Genomic DNA, 16514 nt, shown 5'->3' with positions numbered 1-16514 from the left:
CTTGTGTTTCATTGATTACAGCAAAGCTTTTGACTGTGTGGATCATGAAAAGCTATGGCTGGTTTTAAAAGAAATGGGTGTGCCAAAACATCTGACTGTTTTGATGCACAACCTGTACTCTGGTCAAGACTACTGTTAGGACAGAATATGGAGAAACAGAATGGTTTCCAATTGGCAAAAGTGTCAGACAAGGATGTAGTTTATCTCCCCATCTCTTCAATCTGTATGCAGAACTTAAAATACGGAAAACTAATTAGATTTAGATGAAGGTGGAGTGAAAATTGGTTGAAGGAACATTAACAGTTTGAGATATGCAGAAGACACCACATTACTGGCAGATAATAAATAGTGAAGACTTGAAATGACTACTGATGAAGGTCAAAGCAGAAAGTGCCAAAATTATTTATTTATTTATATCCCTTACCATCTCCCCATAGGGGACTTGGGGCACCTTACAACATTTAAACATACATTTGAAATATAATAAAAAGCAGGATTACAGCATCAAAGTAATGACTACTGGGGAATTACACAACTTAAAGGTTGATGATGAAGAAATTGACATGGTTAAAGATTTTCTATTCCTGGGCTCCATCACTAACCAAAATGGAGACTGCAACCAAGAAGTCAGAAGGATATTGAGACTGGAAAGGGGAGCCATGAAGGAGCTAGAAAAGATTCTGAAGTGTAAGGATGTGTCACTGGCAACTAAGATCAAGATAATACATGCCATAGTTTTCCCCATTACTATGTATGGGTGTTTAAGTTGGACAACAAAGAAAGCTGACAGGAAAAAGGTTGATTCATTTGAAATATGGTGTTGGAGAAGAGTTTTATGGATAAATGGATGGCCAAAAAAACAAATAAGTAGCTTCTAGATCAAATCAAGACTGAACTCTCCCTAGAGACTAAAATCACTAAATTGAGGCTATTGTACTTTGGTCACGTTATGAGAAGACAAGAGTCACTGGAAAAGACAGTCATGCTAGGAAAAGTTGAAGGCAGTAGGAAAAGAGAGAGACCCAACATGAAATTGATTGACTCAGTGAAGGAAGCCATGGCCCTCAGTTTGCAAGACCTGAGCAAGGCTGTTAATGATAGGATGTTTTCAAGGTCATTAATTCATAGGGTCACCATTAGTTGGAAACAACTTGATGGCACTTACACACATACATACACACATGAATATGCATAAATGCTATGGCACAGAAAAATATTTTGAATAAAAACTGAAGCAAAGGGTCAATTCATGATTATGAGCGATTATCAGAAAACTAAAGAACCTCAACAAAACAGTGATTATCCCCCCAATACCAGTTTAACTGAAAGTACCAGTATGCTAGTTAAGAGCAACCACACTAATATAAATTTGTCAGGCCTGTATCTCAGTTGCTTTCGTTTTCTCACTGTTCAGACTCAAGGACTGTTATGCATACCTAAGTGCCTTTGAAGATGTGTGAACCACAGCGCTGTTTGTGTTCTGTAATCTCTTGCTTTTTTTCATGCTTTTATATTACCAAGTTCAAGCCAGCAAACGCCACTGCTGTCACCTTTTCCTTTATGCTCTGTTAACCTATTTTGACCAGTAAAAACCAGCTTCTTTGGACCTGTCTCTGATGTGGTTTTTGGTTCAGATTGGGCCAAGGGCTTACAAAATTAGAGATTAGTTTAAAAAGCAAATCTAGCAGCTCATACTCTTAATTACACTGGTTTTATGACGTACAACTCAACACTTATAAACCATTACATAATGTGGTTTCTAGAATACTTTAAAAAAGGACTAGCTGTCAGCAAAAATCACTTTATATGTTTTTTGGTAACTGAAAGACAGTGATCGCGCTATTTAATACTAAGCCAATTAAATGAAGCATGTGCTTATTTTTCTAACTTATTTGACAAAAGCACCAACATTCATTAGAGAGAGATATTGGGTTATTTCCTTCTCTTGCTCAGGGAGGCAGGAACAAAAAACTAAACACTTCCTGCCTCCTGAGGGAAATGACCCCTCCCTCCTCCTTAGCTCCCATAGTTTCCGAGCTGTGAAAATTAATAAAGACAGGAAGGCAAAAACCAGAAAATTCCACGGATCCAACCAGAAGACTCTAAATGTGCAATAACGGGAGTTTATTAAAAGCATGTATGACAACATTTAGAGAACTATACATTAGAACTAGAACTTAATTGTAAGAGTCAAAGAAGGAATGGGAGACATGTCATTGCCTCATTCTTCCTGAATACTGTGTAGTCTGCTGTAGATGAGTTTTAGATTAATAAACCTTGATTTATTTTTATTTGTTTATTTTAAATTTGGCTGCTGCGAGTAACTTTAGGGAGAGGAAGATGCCCTCCATACCCCAGAGCAGAAGGAGCCTTCATGGTAAGTAGTCCAAGGCTCGTTCTGGGTAGGAGGGCATCTTCAGATTGGGACTTACAAGAGCTCTGTCCCATGCCCGGGTGGATCTAGTTACTCACTCCACACTGTGCAGGACTTTTCTTCCAAATGAAGCATCCGCAGACGAAAAGAGATCGATCAAGAAGTGGCGCACCAACGTCGAAAAGGGATGACCAAGTAGCTGCACGACAGATATCTACGACTGATACATGATGGTTGAATACATCTGAGGTGGCTGTACTTCTAATGGAGTGAGCCGTGATTCCTGACGGAACCAGTAAGCTACTGGATTTGTAACCCTGTGCTATGCAGTGTTTGATATTGTAGCTGATGGAAGCTCTGGACATGGCTTTTCCCCTATTGGGAGCCATGAGTGTGATAAAGAGTCTGCCACTCTGGAGGTCTGTGGTCACCTAATATATATACGCAGGTCCTTCTGATGTCTAAAGAGTACCAATCTCTTTCCCGTGCTCGCCTTGGGTCTGGAGAAAGGATGGCAGCATGATCTCCTGTTCCCGAGAAAGCTGGAATTCACCTCTGTGATGAATCTAGAGTCTGGTCAGAAGACCACTTTGTCCCTATGGAACTCGCATAAGTTGAACCTGATGGATAATGCTCCTAATCCTGAGACTCTGCATGTCGAAGTTATAGCTGTTAAGAATAGGACCTTCATCCTGAGCCACTTGAGGTCTACTGTACGAAGAGGTTCGAATGGTGATCTTGTGAGAGCTGAAAGAATGATATGCAGCTTCCAGGGGGAAACCTATGGACCACTGCTGGGGAAGTGGCCACAACTCCTCTTAGAAATGCCTTTACATGAGGGTGTTTTGGTAGAGGGTATCCCAAAGCAAGAGGAACCAGCATAACGATGGCCGCCGGCTGTCTATGCATGGTTGTGGCTTTTAGGCCCAGTCATCGGTCCTCCTGGAGAAAGCACAGAAGGTTACCCCTCTTTGGTTTGAGTGGACCTACCGACCTGCTTTGTCACCAGGAACCATATGCCTTCCAGATGACGTTATAAATGCGATTAGTGGAAGGGCGTAGTGAGGCCAGAATGGTGTCTGTGATGTCGGAATCATACCCGAGCACTAACAACCCTCGCCACTCAATGACCAGGTGGTCAACTTGTACCTCCCCGGGTCTGTATGGCAAATGGGCTCCTGGAGCAGTAGGTCCTGCCTGACTGGAAGCTGCCAGGGATTCCTAAAGGGCATTTCGTGGAGGGCTGGGTACCATGGCCGCTTTTGGCCAGCCCGGAGCGATCAGTAGGACTGTGGCTTTAAGGGGGCGAATGCGATGGAGAACCCTTGGAATCAGAGGAAGTGGAGGGAATGTGTAAAGAGGTCCCGGAGGCCAAGTTGTCAGGAACGCATCTGTCTTTTCCACGTCATGCTGTTGGTAGCAGGAGAAGAACCTTGGGAGTTGATGATTGAGGGATGAGGCGAACAGGTCCACCAGAAGGGTACAGGGAGTTTGGCTTAACTGAAGGAAGACTTCCTGATTCAGTTCCCATTCTGCCTCGTCCAGATGTTGATGACTTAGCCAGTCCGCTTGCAGGTTCAGGGTTCCCTGTATATGCTCTGCCATGATGGAGGCCAGATGGTTCTCCGACCAGGTGAGGACTAGCTTGGCCTCCTTATGAAGGGAGGACGAGCGAGACCCACCCTGCTTGTTCACACGAGCCTTTGCTGAAACGGTGACCATCCTAATGAGTAGGTGCTTGCCTGAGATCTGAGGCCCTGAGTGATGAAGAGCCTTCAGAATTGCCCTGATCTCAAGGGAATTGATGTTTAGACTTTTCTCTGGTAGTCTCCATAGTTCCTGTTCCAGCTGGTCCTGGAAGCTGTTTCCCAGCCCAATAATGCTTGTGTCGGTGAATAACTGACTCGGAGAGACGTGTAAGCACTGAAGGCCATTGTGGTCCATCAACTGAGGCTTTGTCGAAGGAACCACTGCAGAGATCACGCATGGAACCTGGCCCAAGGGACTGCCGGAATGCAGGAGATCCTAAGAATCAGTGGCCTGGCGAGGGCCATGAGCCAAGCAGCCGGAGACCTTCAAGTCTGTCTGGCTATGATAGAAGTTTGGCTAATTTTTCTTCCAGTAGGAAGAGGGAGATTTGGTTGTATCTATCAGGACTCACATGTGGAGAAACCTTTGAGAGGGCTCCAGATGACTTTTGTCCCGGTTGATTGAGAACCCATGCTCTTCCGGCAGTTGCAGAACTAGCTGCTTATGCGAGTAGCTCTGATCCCTAAGAAACGTTGAGATGGAATGAAGTGTTTGATAGCCTGACTGCCCATAAGGTGTTTGCACTGCAATGGCAGTGTGAAGAAGCTTGTCTCTTTTGAGAGGTCGGGGAGGGGGGACGAGGCGATCTGGAGGGGTATGGGAGAATTCTATTAGATATCCTTGATTGACTATCTGAAATCCCCAGTGGCCTGCTTGGACAGCCCTCCAACAGGTGGAGAAGAGGCTCAACCGTCCTCCCACTGGAGGTGGGTAGCGTCACTGCTTCGCTGGACAGGAGCTGCTGGCGCATCAATCTGTCTGGAACTGGGAGTAGCATGATATTCTAGAAAAGCGACCTCCCCTGCGAAAGGATCCTCTGGAAAGCGCCCACTGGCCCCTTCTTTGGTCATAGCGGAATCAGGGGAGAGAGTGGAAGGAGCGAAAGGAATGAGAGGAGTAATTCTTGTGCTCCCTGCGCACGCTTCTGGGCAAGGACTTCTTCTTATCCTTAGATTCCATGAGTATGGAATTCAGCGGATCCCCAAAGAGCTTGCCGCCTTGGCAGGGGAACCCCGAAGCTCAGCTTTGGATTGTGGGTCAGCTTGCCATGGGCAAAGCCATAAGGCCCTCCTGGCTACAGATTGTGTGGCCAATGCCCGTGCTGAAAAGGACACAGTGTAGAGAATAGAGTCTGTCAGGAAGGGAACCGCTCTTAGTACCCTAGAGACTCCTTCTAAAGCCCTCTTGTTATCCTCTGAATAAGGATGTGTCTGCACTAAGGCGGCTCTGGAAATAAGGGTGGGGGTGATGCAAGCGCTAATTGCCATTGCAGAGGCCTCATGTGCCCTTAGAAAGACGAGTTCAGCCTTTCTATCTAGCAGGTCTTAGATTGTCCCCAGGTCATCTCTGGCAACAAGATCAAAGGAGTGGAGTGCTGTGGCTGGGGCCTCCACCAGGGGGACCTGCAACAACTGTGTGTTGGTATTGGATAAAGAGTAAAACATTTTGGGGCCTCCACTAGAGGGGCCTGCAAAAACTGTGTGTTGGAACTGCTTAATTTCCAAGGGCTTCTCCCCTTCCGCCTTTGGCAGAGTAGTGAAATAATCTGGCACTAGGGTAGACCTTGAAGGAGTGGAGTGCCTAAGAAAAAACTCATTAGATCCTTATAATTTGTCAGCAGAATGAAGGTCGGAGTCTTCAGATAAGTCTAGAGGCGGCAAGAGCCTTAGGTAGTAGGGTGTGGAACTCCTCTTGAGCAAATAAACTACTTTGTTTTTCCTCTGTAGGTGGGATGTCTTCCTCAGAGGAGAAATTTCCCCTCCTCCCTGTCCAAATTATCTGAGGATAATTATCTGGGTGTCTGGGGGGGGGCTCTTTGGGCAGCTTTAGATGTACACCCTTGACAGTCATGGTGTACCGTACTGCTTTCCACCCTGGGTGCCTGTAGTACAGCCTGAGGGGGACAGGAGCCATGTACTGAAGGGGCTGGGGAGGACATTTGAAGGGCTTGAAGCTCATCTGCAAAGGCACTCCTTACTAATTCAGCCAACTCTCATCTTAGGGCTGAAAACACCTCTCTCTGTCTGAGGAACCGCCAGCGGGTGTATGTTACCCATCTTCACATGTTTGAGGCGGGTTGCTCCAACGGGCCTGAGAAGTTCTCGTGCAAGGGCTCATGGCCGGCTGATAAGCCCTGGTCGCCGGGTTGTAAAGGAGGCTTTACCGAAGTATCGGAAGAGGCCCAAGGTGCTCCTTTCCCCTCATAGTCAAATAACCTCCATAAGTACAGGAGGGTTGGTTTTGACTCTACGTGGTCGCCACTAGCAAGCCTGGATCTAAATCCGCTGGCGAGATATACTCGTCGTTGTGGGCCTCCGCCATTTTTTTTGGGCGAGGAAATTTAGTTGCCTAGCCTAGGTGTGAAAGCCACACCAAACAAAAGACAGGGGATGACGGACTAGACATGAGACACACAAAGGACTAGCATGAAGACAAGAAAAATATGCTAAAGTAAGTTTCCTAAAATCCCTAAACACAGCAGAGGGCTGTGTAAGCTGCTCTCCCTATACAAGGCAGGAAACAAAACTGGAGCTAAGAAGGAGGGAGGGGTCATTTCCCTCAGGAGACAGGAAGTGTTTAGTTTTTTGTTCCTGCCTCCCTGAGCAAAAGAAGGAAATAACCCAATCTGAAGATGCCCTCCTACCCAGAGCAAGAACATAACGTTAAAAAAAACTGCTGAAAGGTTTAGGTCACATATGAAGTTTAGGAAACACCCACTACTGGCACACCAGGATAAGCTTGGGAGATTTGAAAGCCACAGTGCTGAGAAGCAAGCAGAGCCCCAGCTGACTTGGGACATGTGGCTCTTCAACAGCTACCAGATGGAAGTAGGTCTCATTTGCTATAGTAGAACCTTCTTTCAAGTATTAAAAATACTTGGCTAAAATTATTTCTGTCTCCTAATCTCTAGGCAATGCTTATAGTCTAAAACTCCCAAAACAAAATATAAACATCTAGGTAGATTGTTCACTTTGACCACTTTGCATTGTTATTTATAGCTATTGTATTTTCTGTGTGTACACTTCTATTAGGAGTTAGTAGCACTAGTAGTATACTGCTATTAAATTATTTCACTGCCCAATACGTTTAACATGGAGAATCCTTTAACAGCAGAAATTTTATTATGTGTTTTATTTAAGATTACCCTTAGACATCCAATACAATTTTAATAGTACTGTTCTTTGTAAATTATTGTGAAACTTAGTATTTTGAGTCTAAAATCATGATTTAAAATAATCATTGGGAAATTAGATTTCTACATGTTAACAGATGTCTCACTTTTTCTCTGACCACAGTCCCTTGCCTTAGCATGAGTTCTCAAAGTTTTTCCAGTTTTTAGAAGTGGCTTAGAAGGTAGCATCAAAAACTCTACTTTATTTGTGGTATTAATTGGACTGCTTTTCAGATTACATGCTTTGTTTATCTACAAGGTTCACATTGAGTTGCAGATATCACCTCTGTTTCTCTACATGGTGAACAAAATAACGATTATAGAGAAAGGAAATACTGTCATGGCTAAATAATTTTGTTTGGAAAAGGAAAATTGAATATAAAATCCTTGCTCCATTCTGAGATACAGGCACAGAGCAACTTAAACACTTCTAAAGGTGCCAACTCCATGCTGAGAAATTCCTGGAGATTTGAAGGTGGAGCATAGGAAGGCAGGGTATAATTCCATAGAGTATACCCTCTAGAGTTCAGACATTTTCTCCAAGGGAATCGCCTCTTTAGTCTGGAGATCAGTTGTAATTCCAGCAGATCTCCAGGGGGCTGGCAACCCCACTTGGAACGCAACAATAAAAAATCAGTAACTATACATGGTTATTTTAAGACATCTACTAACACAATTTCATTTTTAACCTTTCAAGCGTTGTCTTCTTTTGGCAATTCTTAATTTTTCATTTTATAATGTCCTATACTAATTCTGACAAAATTGTATATTTTAACAGAATAAGAATGGCTAAGTAGTAACTGATAATTAGGGCAAATGAATGCCAGTTCTGCCAGGCATTATCAGCTTCCACAGCAAACCTGAAAGGAGGAAGCACTATACTGTGGAAACAATGGGGTTTCTACGCATTTTGTCAGAACGTACAGAATATCTCACTGTTAGACGGCAGGGGCTAGACTAACCAACCACAAGCACTGCCAGGTCAATGCTGACAAGTGCAAAGAAAGGATAAGATATGCAGAGAGGTAGAACCATGTACAGGTTGGGGGAGGATTTCACTAACCTGAGTCAAATTGCAGCAGAAGTTGAGATCTGAAGGAAGATAAATGTACAGATTAGAAAAGCAAGTAAAGCACACAGAAGGCCACTGAAGATCTGGTGCCATAGAGAAATCCATCTATAAATCAAAGTGGTTTTGTAACACACAAGGTACTGCATTAATGCTGCAAAGAAGTAGGTAGTATGTGGAAGGCAGCACGGATGACAAAGAAAAGTAAGGGAAGAGAAAAGGGTGAGGAAGGTGATGGGAGAGGTATGTTTGACAGTCATGGCTTGAAATATCTCAAAAAAATGCTCAAAATAATAATGCTTTATAATTATCTATGGTCAACTAGTAGAACTGATCCTTAGACACAAAGAATAGGAATGATTTTTAAAGCAGCTAGCTGGAATCAAGAAGACAAGTGTCGCAAAAAGTGATAGAAATTAATGGTTTCTAAAACCAAACAGAAGTAGAGTAGCAATGCATTTATATAGTTTTGAGTGAATTAAATCTAGCATTACAACCTGGGGCTTGCTTAAATGTGCCTCAATCACACTGAAATGAATAGAATTTAAGAAATGACTGGATTGCCCTGGATACCTGTTTGGGGAGAAATTGTATCTCATTGAAGTCTTATTTACTGAAATTATCAAGTTATAAAGCAAACAATACTTAAACACTTTTTATCCTAAAAAAGATCTCAGCTCACAAATTTGAGGTCACAATATTTTCCTCATCCAGATTTTAATCATATGTGGAATACAATTCCAATATAGCCATTTTGTAGCTTTATTTTATCTAGCAACTCTTCCAATCAAAGGAAAACCAAGTTTCAAAATCTATAGCTTAGGGAAAAAAACCCCGGACTATATTCCTAAATTTGAAAGTAAGGCTTAATGTAATTAATTGAGGTTATTTTATATTTGGCATGGATGGAATTGGATTGTTAGAAAAGACCTGCACTATAGATGCATAATGAAATATCACAATAACATGAGGAACACAAATTTAATACAGAATCCAATCAAATAAGGTTTTATCAGCATCAATGTAAACCATTCCTTGATAGCAGTAGCACTAATACACTCTTAAAGAGAGACTATTATTTTCCATAGGAGTCAGAAATTCTTATAATATGTGGATACTAAATTCTGCCGTTTCAAATTTGCTAATGAATCGAATCCTGCAGTTTAATACTAGTCTTGCTTTGAAATTGTTACATTGCATTAGAAGGTTTGGTTTTATACCCCGATTTTCTCTACCTTTTAAAGGAGACTCAACCTGGCTTACAATTGCCTTCCCTTCCTCTCCCCACAACAGACACCTTGTGTGGTAGGTGGGGCTGAGAGAGTTCAGAAAGAACTGTGACTAGCCCAAGGTCACCCAGCAGGCTTTATGCGTAGGAGTGGGGAAACCAACCCAGTTCACCAGATTATTCTGCTGCCCATGTGGAAGAGCAGGGAATCAAACCTGGTTCTCCAGATTAGAGTCCACCGCTCTTAACCACTACACCATGCTGGTGTAGATATGCAGGGGAATAAACTTGGTCCCCTGATGGTGTAATTCAAACAGATATCCAGGGTATAAATTTATACCTTGAAAATCTTGTTGGTGTTTAAGGTGCTAGTGGACTCCAATCTTGCTCCTGTACTGCGGACCAATGTGGCTACCCATCTGAAACTATAAAACAGATATGCAGAGTTGGTACTGGGCTTTGCTTCCAAATTTGTACTTCCATCAGATGGTCAGCTGTTGCCAGTAAGTAGTTTTTCAGATTATGGGACTACAGGAAAGAAAGGCCCATAAAAAAGAACTAGCATGTTTTAGGATAGCCTGGAGATACTTAATGTACTGGCAAGGTTTTAACTCAATACAGAACGCAATGAGTGGCATCTGCAATGTATTGATCTCTGCTGAAAAGACAGGAGCAACTGTGGTTTATTTCATTTACAATACTTATTATTATATAAGTGCCTTTCTTCCTGGTATCCAAGGACTCAACACAGGTTATATCATAAAGGCTTTGATATAGTCAGTAAATCATGTGATATGCTTAGAATAATAGCAAGAAGCATGTAGGTATGTTTAACAATCAGATTCTGATATAAGATGGTGTTTATCATTATAACACATAGTTGTATTATGGCACACATAAGGTAGACCTGTTGTATGACATGTTATAGGTAAAGGAGCAAGTCACTGAAATCCTGTGAGCCCATTTCAGTATTCCACAAGATTATCTGGGTTTTTCTTTCTTTCTGCAGTCCATTAACAGTGCAATGTTATACCACTCCAAGCCCACTGAAATCAATGGATTTAGACTGGAGGAACTTTGTATTGGATTGTTACAGTATCACACTCTTGTGCAAGTGTCACAAGGCTTTATGGAAGTGTCTTTCACTTCCCAAAATTTCCATGCAATGTGTTCTTAAACACAGGCAACAATCCTACAACTCTGATACACACACAGGAACTCACACACAGTTTGCAAATATGTACTCTGTAGAATCTGAAGAAGTGAGTTGTGGCTCACGAAAGCTCATACCCTGCCAGAAATTTTGTTAGTCTTTAAGGTACTACTGGACTCCTACTCTTTTCTATCTGTAGAATCTGTTCAGTTTTGAGAGAGAGAAAATGCTTTGCATGAACAATAGCACTCTGTTTCATGGCCTTAAACTGCTATGATATCCATGAGCATTTTAATCTCTACTCAACCTTTTGCAGTTAAGCAATCCATGTCTTACTCATATCATTTATAAACTGGGAAGAATGTCAGTTCTGTTGTAAACTTTATGGTTTTATTGCTGTAAAAAGTTACATCATTACTATAAAGCCTCTACTTTATGTGTATTGTAATGCACTCTTTAGAGGTTTGGCATGCATTTTCACTGAGCTGTAGGACTGACTGTGAGGTACCATTCTTACTCTGTATTAAACTTTAATTATAAGAGCCTAAGAACATTTTCATTATTATCGGCAACAATATTATTACATCCACATGACTGGCACTTGGGAAGATTCTCAAAGGAGAATGTAATGATAAACAGACTAAACGTGATTTTTCCTGTTTTAAGATGAGCCAAAATTATTTTCCTAACATACAAAAAAAAATCTACAAGCCTGTAGGGAAATGAATGAAATGAAATTTACTTACAAATTTCCTTTAAGTAAGTACTCTGGGGTTGCTTTCTATTTCATACAGGCAGATAATTCAACTATGTTGGAATACAATTTTATTTCCAAGGATATATCCAAGCAATAGCTGATAAAGTTTGCACCACATTCTACCACTTTGACATTGTGCCACTGGGATGCAATTATTTCATTCTACTTACTTTCCCATGACTAAACATTGAGAGGAATGTTGCAGACATTCTGCAAGGTATGTCATATCTCAAAAACTTGAGTTATAGGCCATTACCACAGGTTATCTGCCTGGGTTCAATGCTGTTGGGAAGGTTGGGGTGTATTCATACACCTCTTGGGTTTCTCCATCTTTTCTCTGATCTACCTCAAACCTTCTTTGCTGTGAAGTTTTGGGAAAGATTGCAGTAAAGCTTGGATGGTGCTACATGGGTGGGAAAGTTTAGATTTTCCCATCCACATGGTAGCCATTTTCCCTGACGTTATCTCCACAGTGGGCATTTCCTTGCTCTGCCACTCAGGGCTTTTTATGTGTGTTTTTTAATCAGCAATTGAATAATATATTAATACAACGTTAATATACAACATGTGTAACAGGTTCACTGAATGCCCAGCTTTCATTTTAATGATAGTAAGTCTGTTTCAGAGATTTACAGGGAAAGGCATGTTTCCACAACAGAAGGACCAGAGAGTTACTTTTCTTTATGCAGCAGCCAAAATTAGGAATCCCCAACATTGAGGCTGTGAGCACTTTCAGACTTTTGAGAAAAGGTAAAATGTACACTACTAAATGGCTGCCATGGAGGCAGTTCAGTTACAATAAGTTGTGAATAGGGGTGCCAGGTATCTGGTTTTGAACTGGACAGTGCAGTATATGCCCTTTCTGTCCACTAAATAAACCGAGAAAATACTGAACATAAATGTCCAGTATTTTCTAAGTAAGTAAGCCTGCAACCATGGCAGCCAACCTGCATGTATATGCTCTTTCTTTCCTCTGTGGCTTGATAAAGTGGCAAGGCTCTTGTCCACTTGTTCTCCATCGCAGCCGGCAAGGTTCAGAAAAGAACTGAATTCACCACTCAGCAGCCAGGCAGGACATTCCCAGATAAACAGATGGTAGCAGGATTTAACTGTCTAAACAAAAGTGAAAAAGACCTTGGAGGGCCATGGCAAGGAAAAAGACTGGAAAGTTTGGAGAGAGCAAGTCCCTTGGAGGGGGGTATGTGCACAGGGTGTCCACATCACATTTTTATCTTTGCACAACCCTGGTAACTGCAGGCACTTTGTTGCTATTAAAAGCTGCAAGACTATGCACATTTACCCACAAATAAGTGTCATTGAGATTACTGATGCTTGTGTGTGTGTAAGCATGGTTAGAATTCCATGGTAATTTCCTCTGTGATTTCAGTGGGAGAGTTCAGCATATGCTATTTCACTTTCAGGACAACAGGGATTTTCAAATTTGCTTGGGATGGATTGTGTCTCTTATTATGCTGCTTGGAGTATAAGACTACGATCTGGTAGAGCCAAGTTCAAATCCCCATTTTGCCACGGAAGTTTGCTGGGTGACCTTGAGCCAGTCACACACACTCAGCCTAACCTACCTTACAGGATTGGTGTGGGGATAAAATGGAGCAGAGAATGATGTAAGCCACTTTGAGGACCCATTGGAGAGAAAGGTGGGGTATAAATAAAGTAAATAAATAAAATAAAACAAACCCTTCTGCATATAGAAAAGTAGAATACAGGGAGAAGAGTTTCAGCTTAGTCTTCTCCCTGGCATGCTAGTTTTCTATGCATAGTATGTGCAAAGATCTCTGCACAGATGTTGGTACTGTGTTATGCCCCCCCCAAAGGTTGAATAAAGCTGGGGGGCAGCTGGAATAGTTTGAGAGAAACTTACTTGAACCAGCAGCTGTGGCAAAACATGAGCAACACTTAAATATGCATTTACATTTTATTACTTGTCTCCTGGGAACTACAATATGATCAGGAACTCAGAGGCTTTGCTTTCAGGAGATATAAAATAGGAGTATAAAGAAGACAACCTACTATTGGCTTTGTCTGTTGAATTTCTACCAGTTGTTTTGTTCATCCATATGATGAGAGGGATCTACTAATAGAATGCCATCTTTCAAGTAGCTTTTAGACAGCTCTGGTTAACCTAGGTTTTAATTGTTTTTATCATGGTTCTATGTATGTTTTATGATTATATTTTCAATGATATAATTGTATGATTGTTTTGACTGGGTAGCCGCACTGAGCCTGATTCTGTTGGGAAAGGGCAGCATAGAAATTGACTAAATAATAATACCTGCTACACAACTATTTAAAACCCAGAAATAGCTATGTGTATTAAATGGTGTGTGTGTGGTATAATAGTGCTTTTCATATCAGGCCAGGAGGGGGTAGATCCTGGTTAGGGTTGCCAACTGCCCAGAGAAGCCTGTGTCTCTATCTGTCTTTGGGGTCAACTAGTTTTTATGAAGCACATCCAATATTTTTGTTAAAACATCTGGCAACTCTGGTTGAGAGGCTCCAACCCAAGCCAATGGGGGTAACTTCTAAATGCGTAGTCCCTGCAGACACAAAGACAATACCTCATGGCTCTTCTGAAACAGGTTCTATTGCCAGGAGGCAGAGGAAAGCAGGAATTGGCACTTCCTTTAGGTAAGAGCTGCTTGTTTGGTTTTAGTTTCCAAAGGGAAGGGTTTGCTTCCTGCGTAACCCCAGGGAAGAGTGCTAAGCTCAGAGACATAAGCAAGTTTATGGACAAGCAGAGAACACATGATTGTAAATGCACCTGCATAAGATGAGTTAAGAGCTTTGCTGGTAGGAAAAAACCCAAACCTCCCTGGTTTTCCTTCTGTTCCACTTGTTTCTGGATCCCCTTTCTGGTAGATTACAGTATTACCTCCTTTTTACAGGAATCCAATTTTGAAAGTCTGAATGCTGAATTAGATAGCAATGGATAGAGAGCTAAATAAGCATGCATTTTACAAATGGGCAATGGATAAAGGGTATTTAGGACTCCACAGAGAAAGGGGTACAAACACACACACTTCCCAGGTCTATAGTTCATCGCCAAAATCGAGAACTACTTTAAGCATAACAATATTAACATATTTCCTATTGTCATATCTAGTTTGGTCCTTGGCGCAGGCATTACAACAACAGGTCACTCCTCCCTACACCTAGAGCTGTAACTCATGAAATGCCCACCTCTCATTTGCATGCATAGTCAGTCATCTGCAGCCTTCCTGTCTTTGTTACCTTCTTGATATAGTTCTGTGATTACAAGCTAGTGTTCTGATTTAGTACAAAATATTAAGTATGTAAAGAAAATGCAGTTTTAAATTTTTCTGTTCTTAAGTTATTCATATTTAAACATTTGCAAGTGGTAGCGCTATAAAGCTTTACTATTTATAGAATTACTACGCTGAAAACAAACCAACAGAATTTACTCACTAGGATGTCGAATAAAGTGTAGAAATGCCATGAATTGCAGTACAGTTTTAAGTTACCGTCAGCTGTAATAACCAGCTGTTCCTCACAACTCCACCCAACAGAAGAGATCTAAATTTTCATGTTGTTTCATCCTTAGAATTGCATCCCATTCTTGATTCTTCATAGCTGCACCTTGTATTTAAATATCCTACATAATCTTAAATTGGTAAACCTGGATTTAGATTATTCTTCCTCAGATGATCTTACATTGGAAAGAAATACTTTTACTGCGTTTAGTAATATTAATTTTATAAACGTTTAAAATTATATATGCATGCAGTTAAATGACAAGGAGGAAAATATGTATACTTACTAGATGAACATAGGGTATAAAATACCCAAATAAGGCAGCTGGGATTCCAAAAGCCCAGATTCGATAACTCATAGCTTCAAAAATGGAAAAATTGAAAATCTGTTTTGCAGGAGGAAAATGGGGTTTGCCCTTTTCTCCACTTCTTTTGGCACTGAGAATGAGAGGCTTATATGTAAAGCCAGCCAAAAAAAGAACAAATATAAAAACACAGAGGACCCTGAAAGTGTTGTACAGGCCAACTGACTTAATCAGTACACTTAAAAGAAAAGGCAGAGCTATAGTAAACAAGCTGCTGCCAGCAGTGACAATGCCATTCACCAGACCAAGACGTTTCTTGAAATAATGCCCCAAGATGACGAGGGAGGGCTGATATGTAAATGAGCAACCACAGCCAAATAAAATCCCATAAGTGAAATAGAGAGGTCCAAGAGTCCTACAATTAAAAAAAGAAAGGGGAAGTTGTTAATTGTAATGTTCTGCATACTTCAACTTCATCAGATAGCAGGATGATGCATAAGCATTTTCATTTGTAAACTTGCACTACATTGTGTCAATAAGAGTCTTACAAGTCATCTTATCTTCCCCTACTATGTTTTCAACATAAAATAGCATTTAACCCAAACAGCAACGTTTTCTTATTGAACCTGAATACAATGACACCTGTAGAAACCATACCAGTTACAACAATATTTCAGCTGAATATCTAAGAGAGTCTTATTTTTTACTTCACTAATTCCATACATATTTATAATACATTCAGAAGTACAGGCCAGACTTCAATGTTTCTTACTTCCATATTGACTTAATAAAGCAAGAATCACTGGTCCCTTGTTCTTCAAGATTAAACTCTTCTATGGATGCTTTAATAAGCTTTTAAAATAAAGTTCTAATTATACTTACAGGGGGTTAACCATGAAAAGGTGTATTTTGAAAGTGCAAAGCTTATATAAAGATTATAAAAGTCTTCATCGCAAAAAATCATTTAATATTTTTTTAATTTAAGCAAACAATATATCATTAAGTAGCATACATTAAGACTACTAAGGGGTAAAATTAGGCAGGGGTAAAATGAGGCAGAGACTCTTGTATTGTAGATTTGTAAGTGAAATCATCACAGATCTCCTTGCTTCCCCGCCCCCCCAAATCACCAATC

At 41.0% G+C, this 16514-nt stretch overlaps 1 protein-coding gene across 1 annotated transcript in view; it reads right to left on the bottom strand.

Moving 5' to 3' along the window:
* The window catches only part of SLC16A10 (solute carrier family 16 member 10), a 92399-nt gene that overhangs the window by 25126 nt on the left and 50759 nt on the right, over nucleotides 1-16514 (bottom strand). The window contains exon 4 of the mRNA XM_056856211.1: nucleotides 15362-15794. Within this exon, the coding sequence (XP_056712189.1) occupies nucleotides 15362-15794 (433 nt within the window). The remainder of the gene's footprint in view (nucleotides 1-15361; nucleotides 15795-16514) is intronic.

The sequence above is a fragment of the Euleptes europaea genome, chromosome 10, assembly GCF_029931775.1.
Source record: "Euleptes europaea isolate rEulEur1 chromosome 10, rEulEur1.hap1, whole genome shotgun sequence".
In the NCBI taxonomy this organism is placed as follows: domain Eukaryota; kingdom Metazoa; phylum Chordata; class Lepidosauria; order Squamata; family Sphaerodactylidae; genus Euleptes; species Euleptes europaea.
Note: the sequence above shows the minus strand (reverse complement) of the source record. Positions and strands in the feature narration are given on the sequence as shown.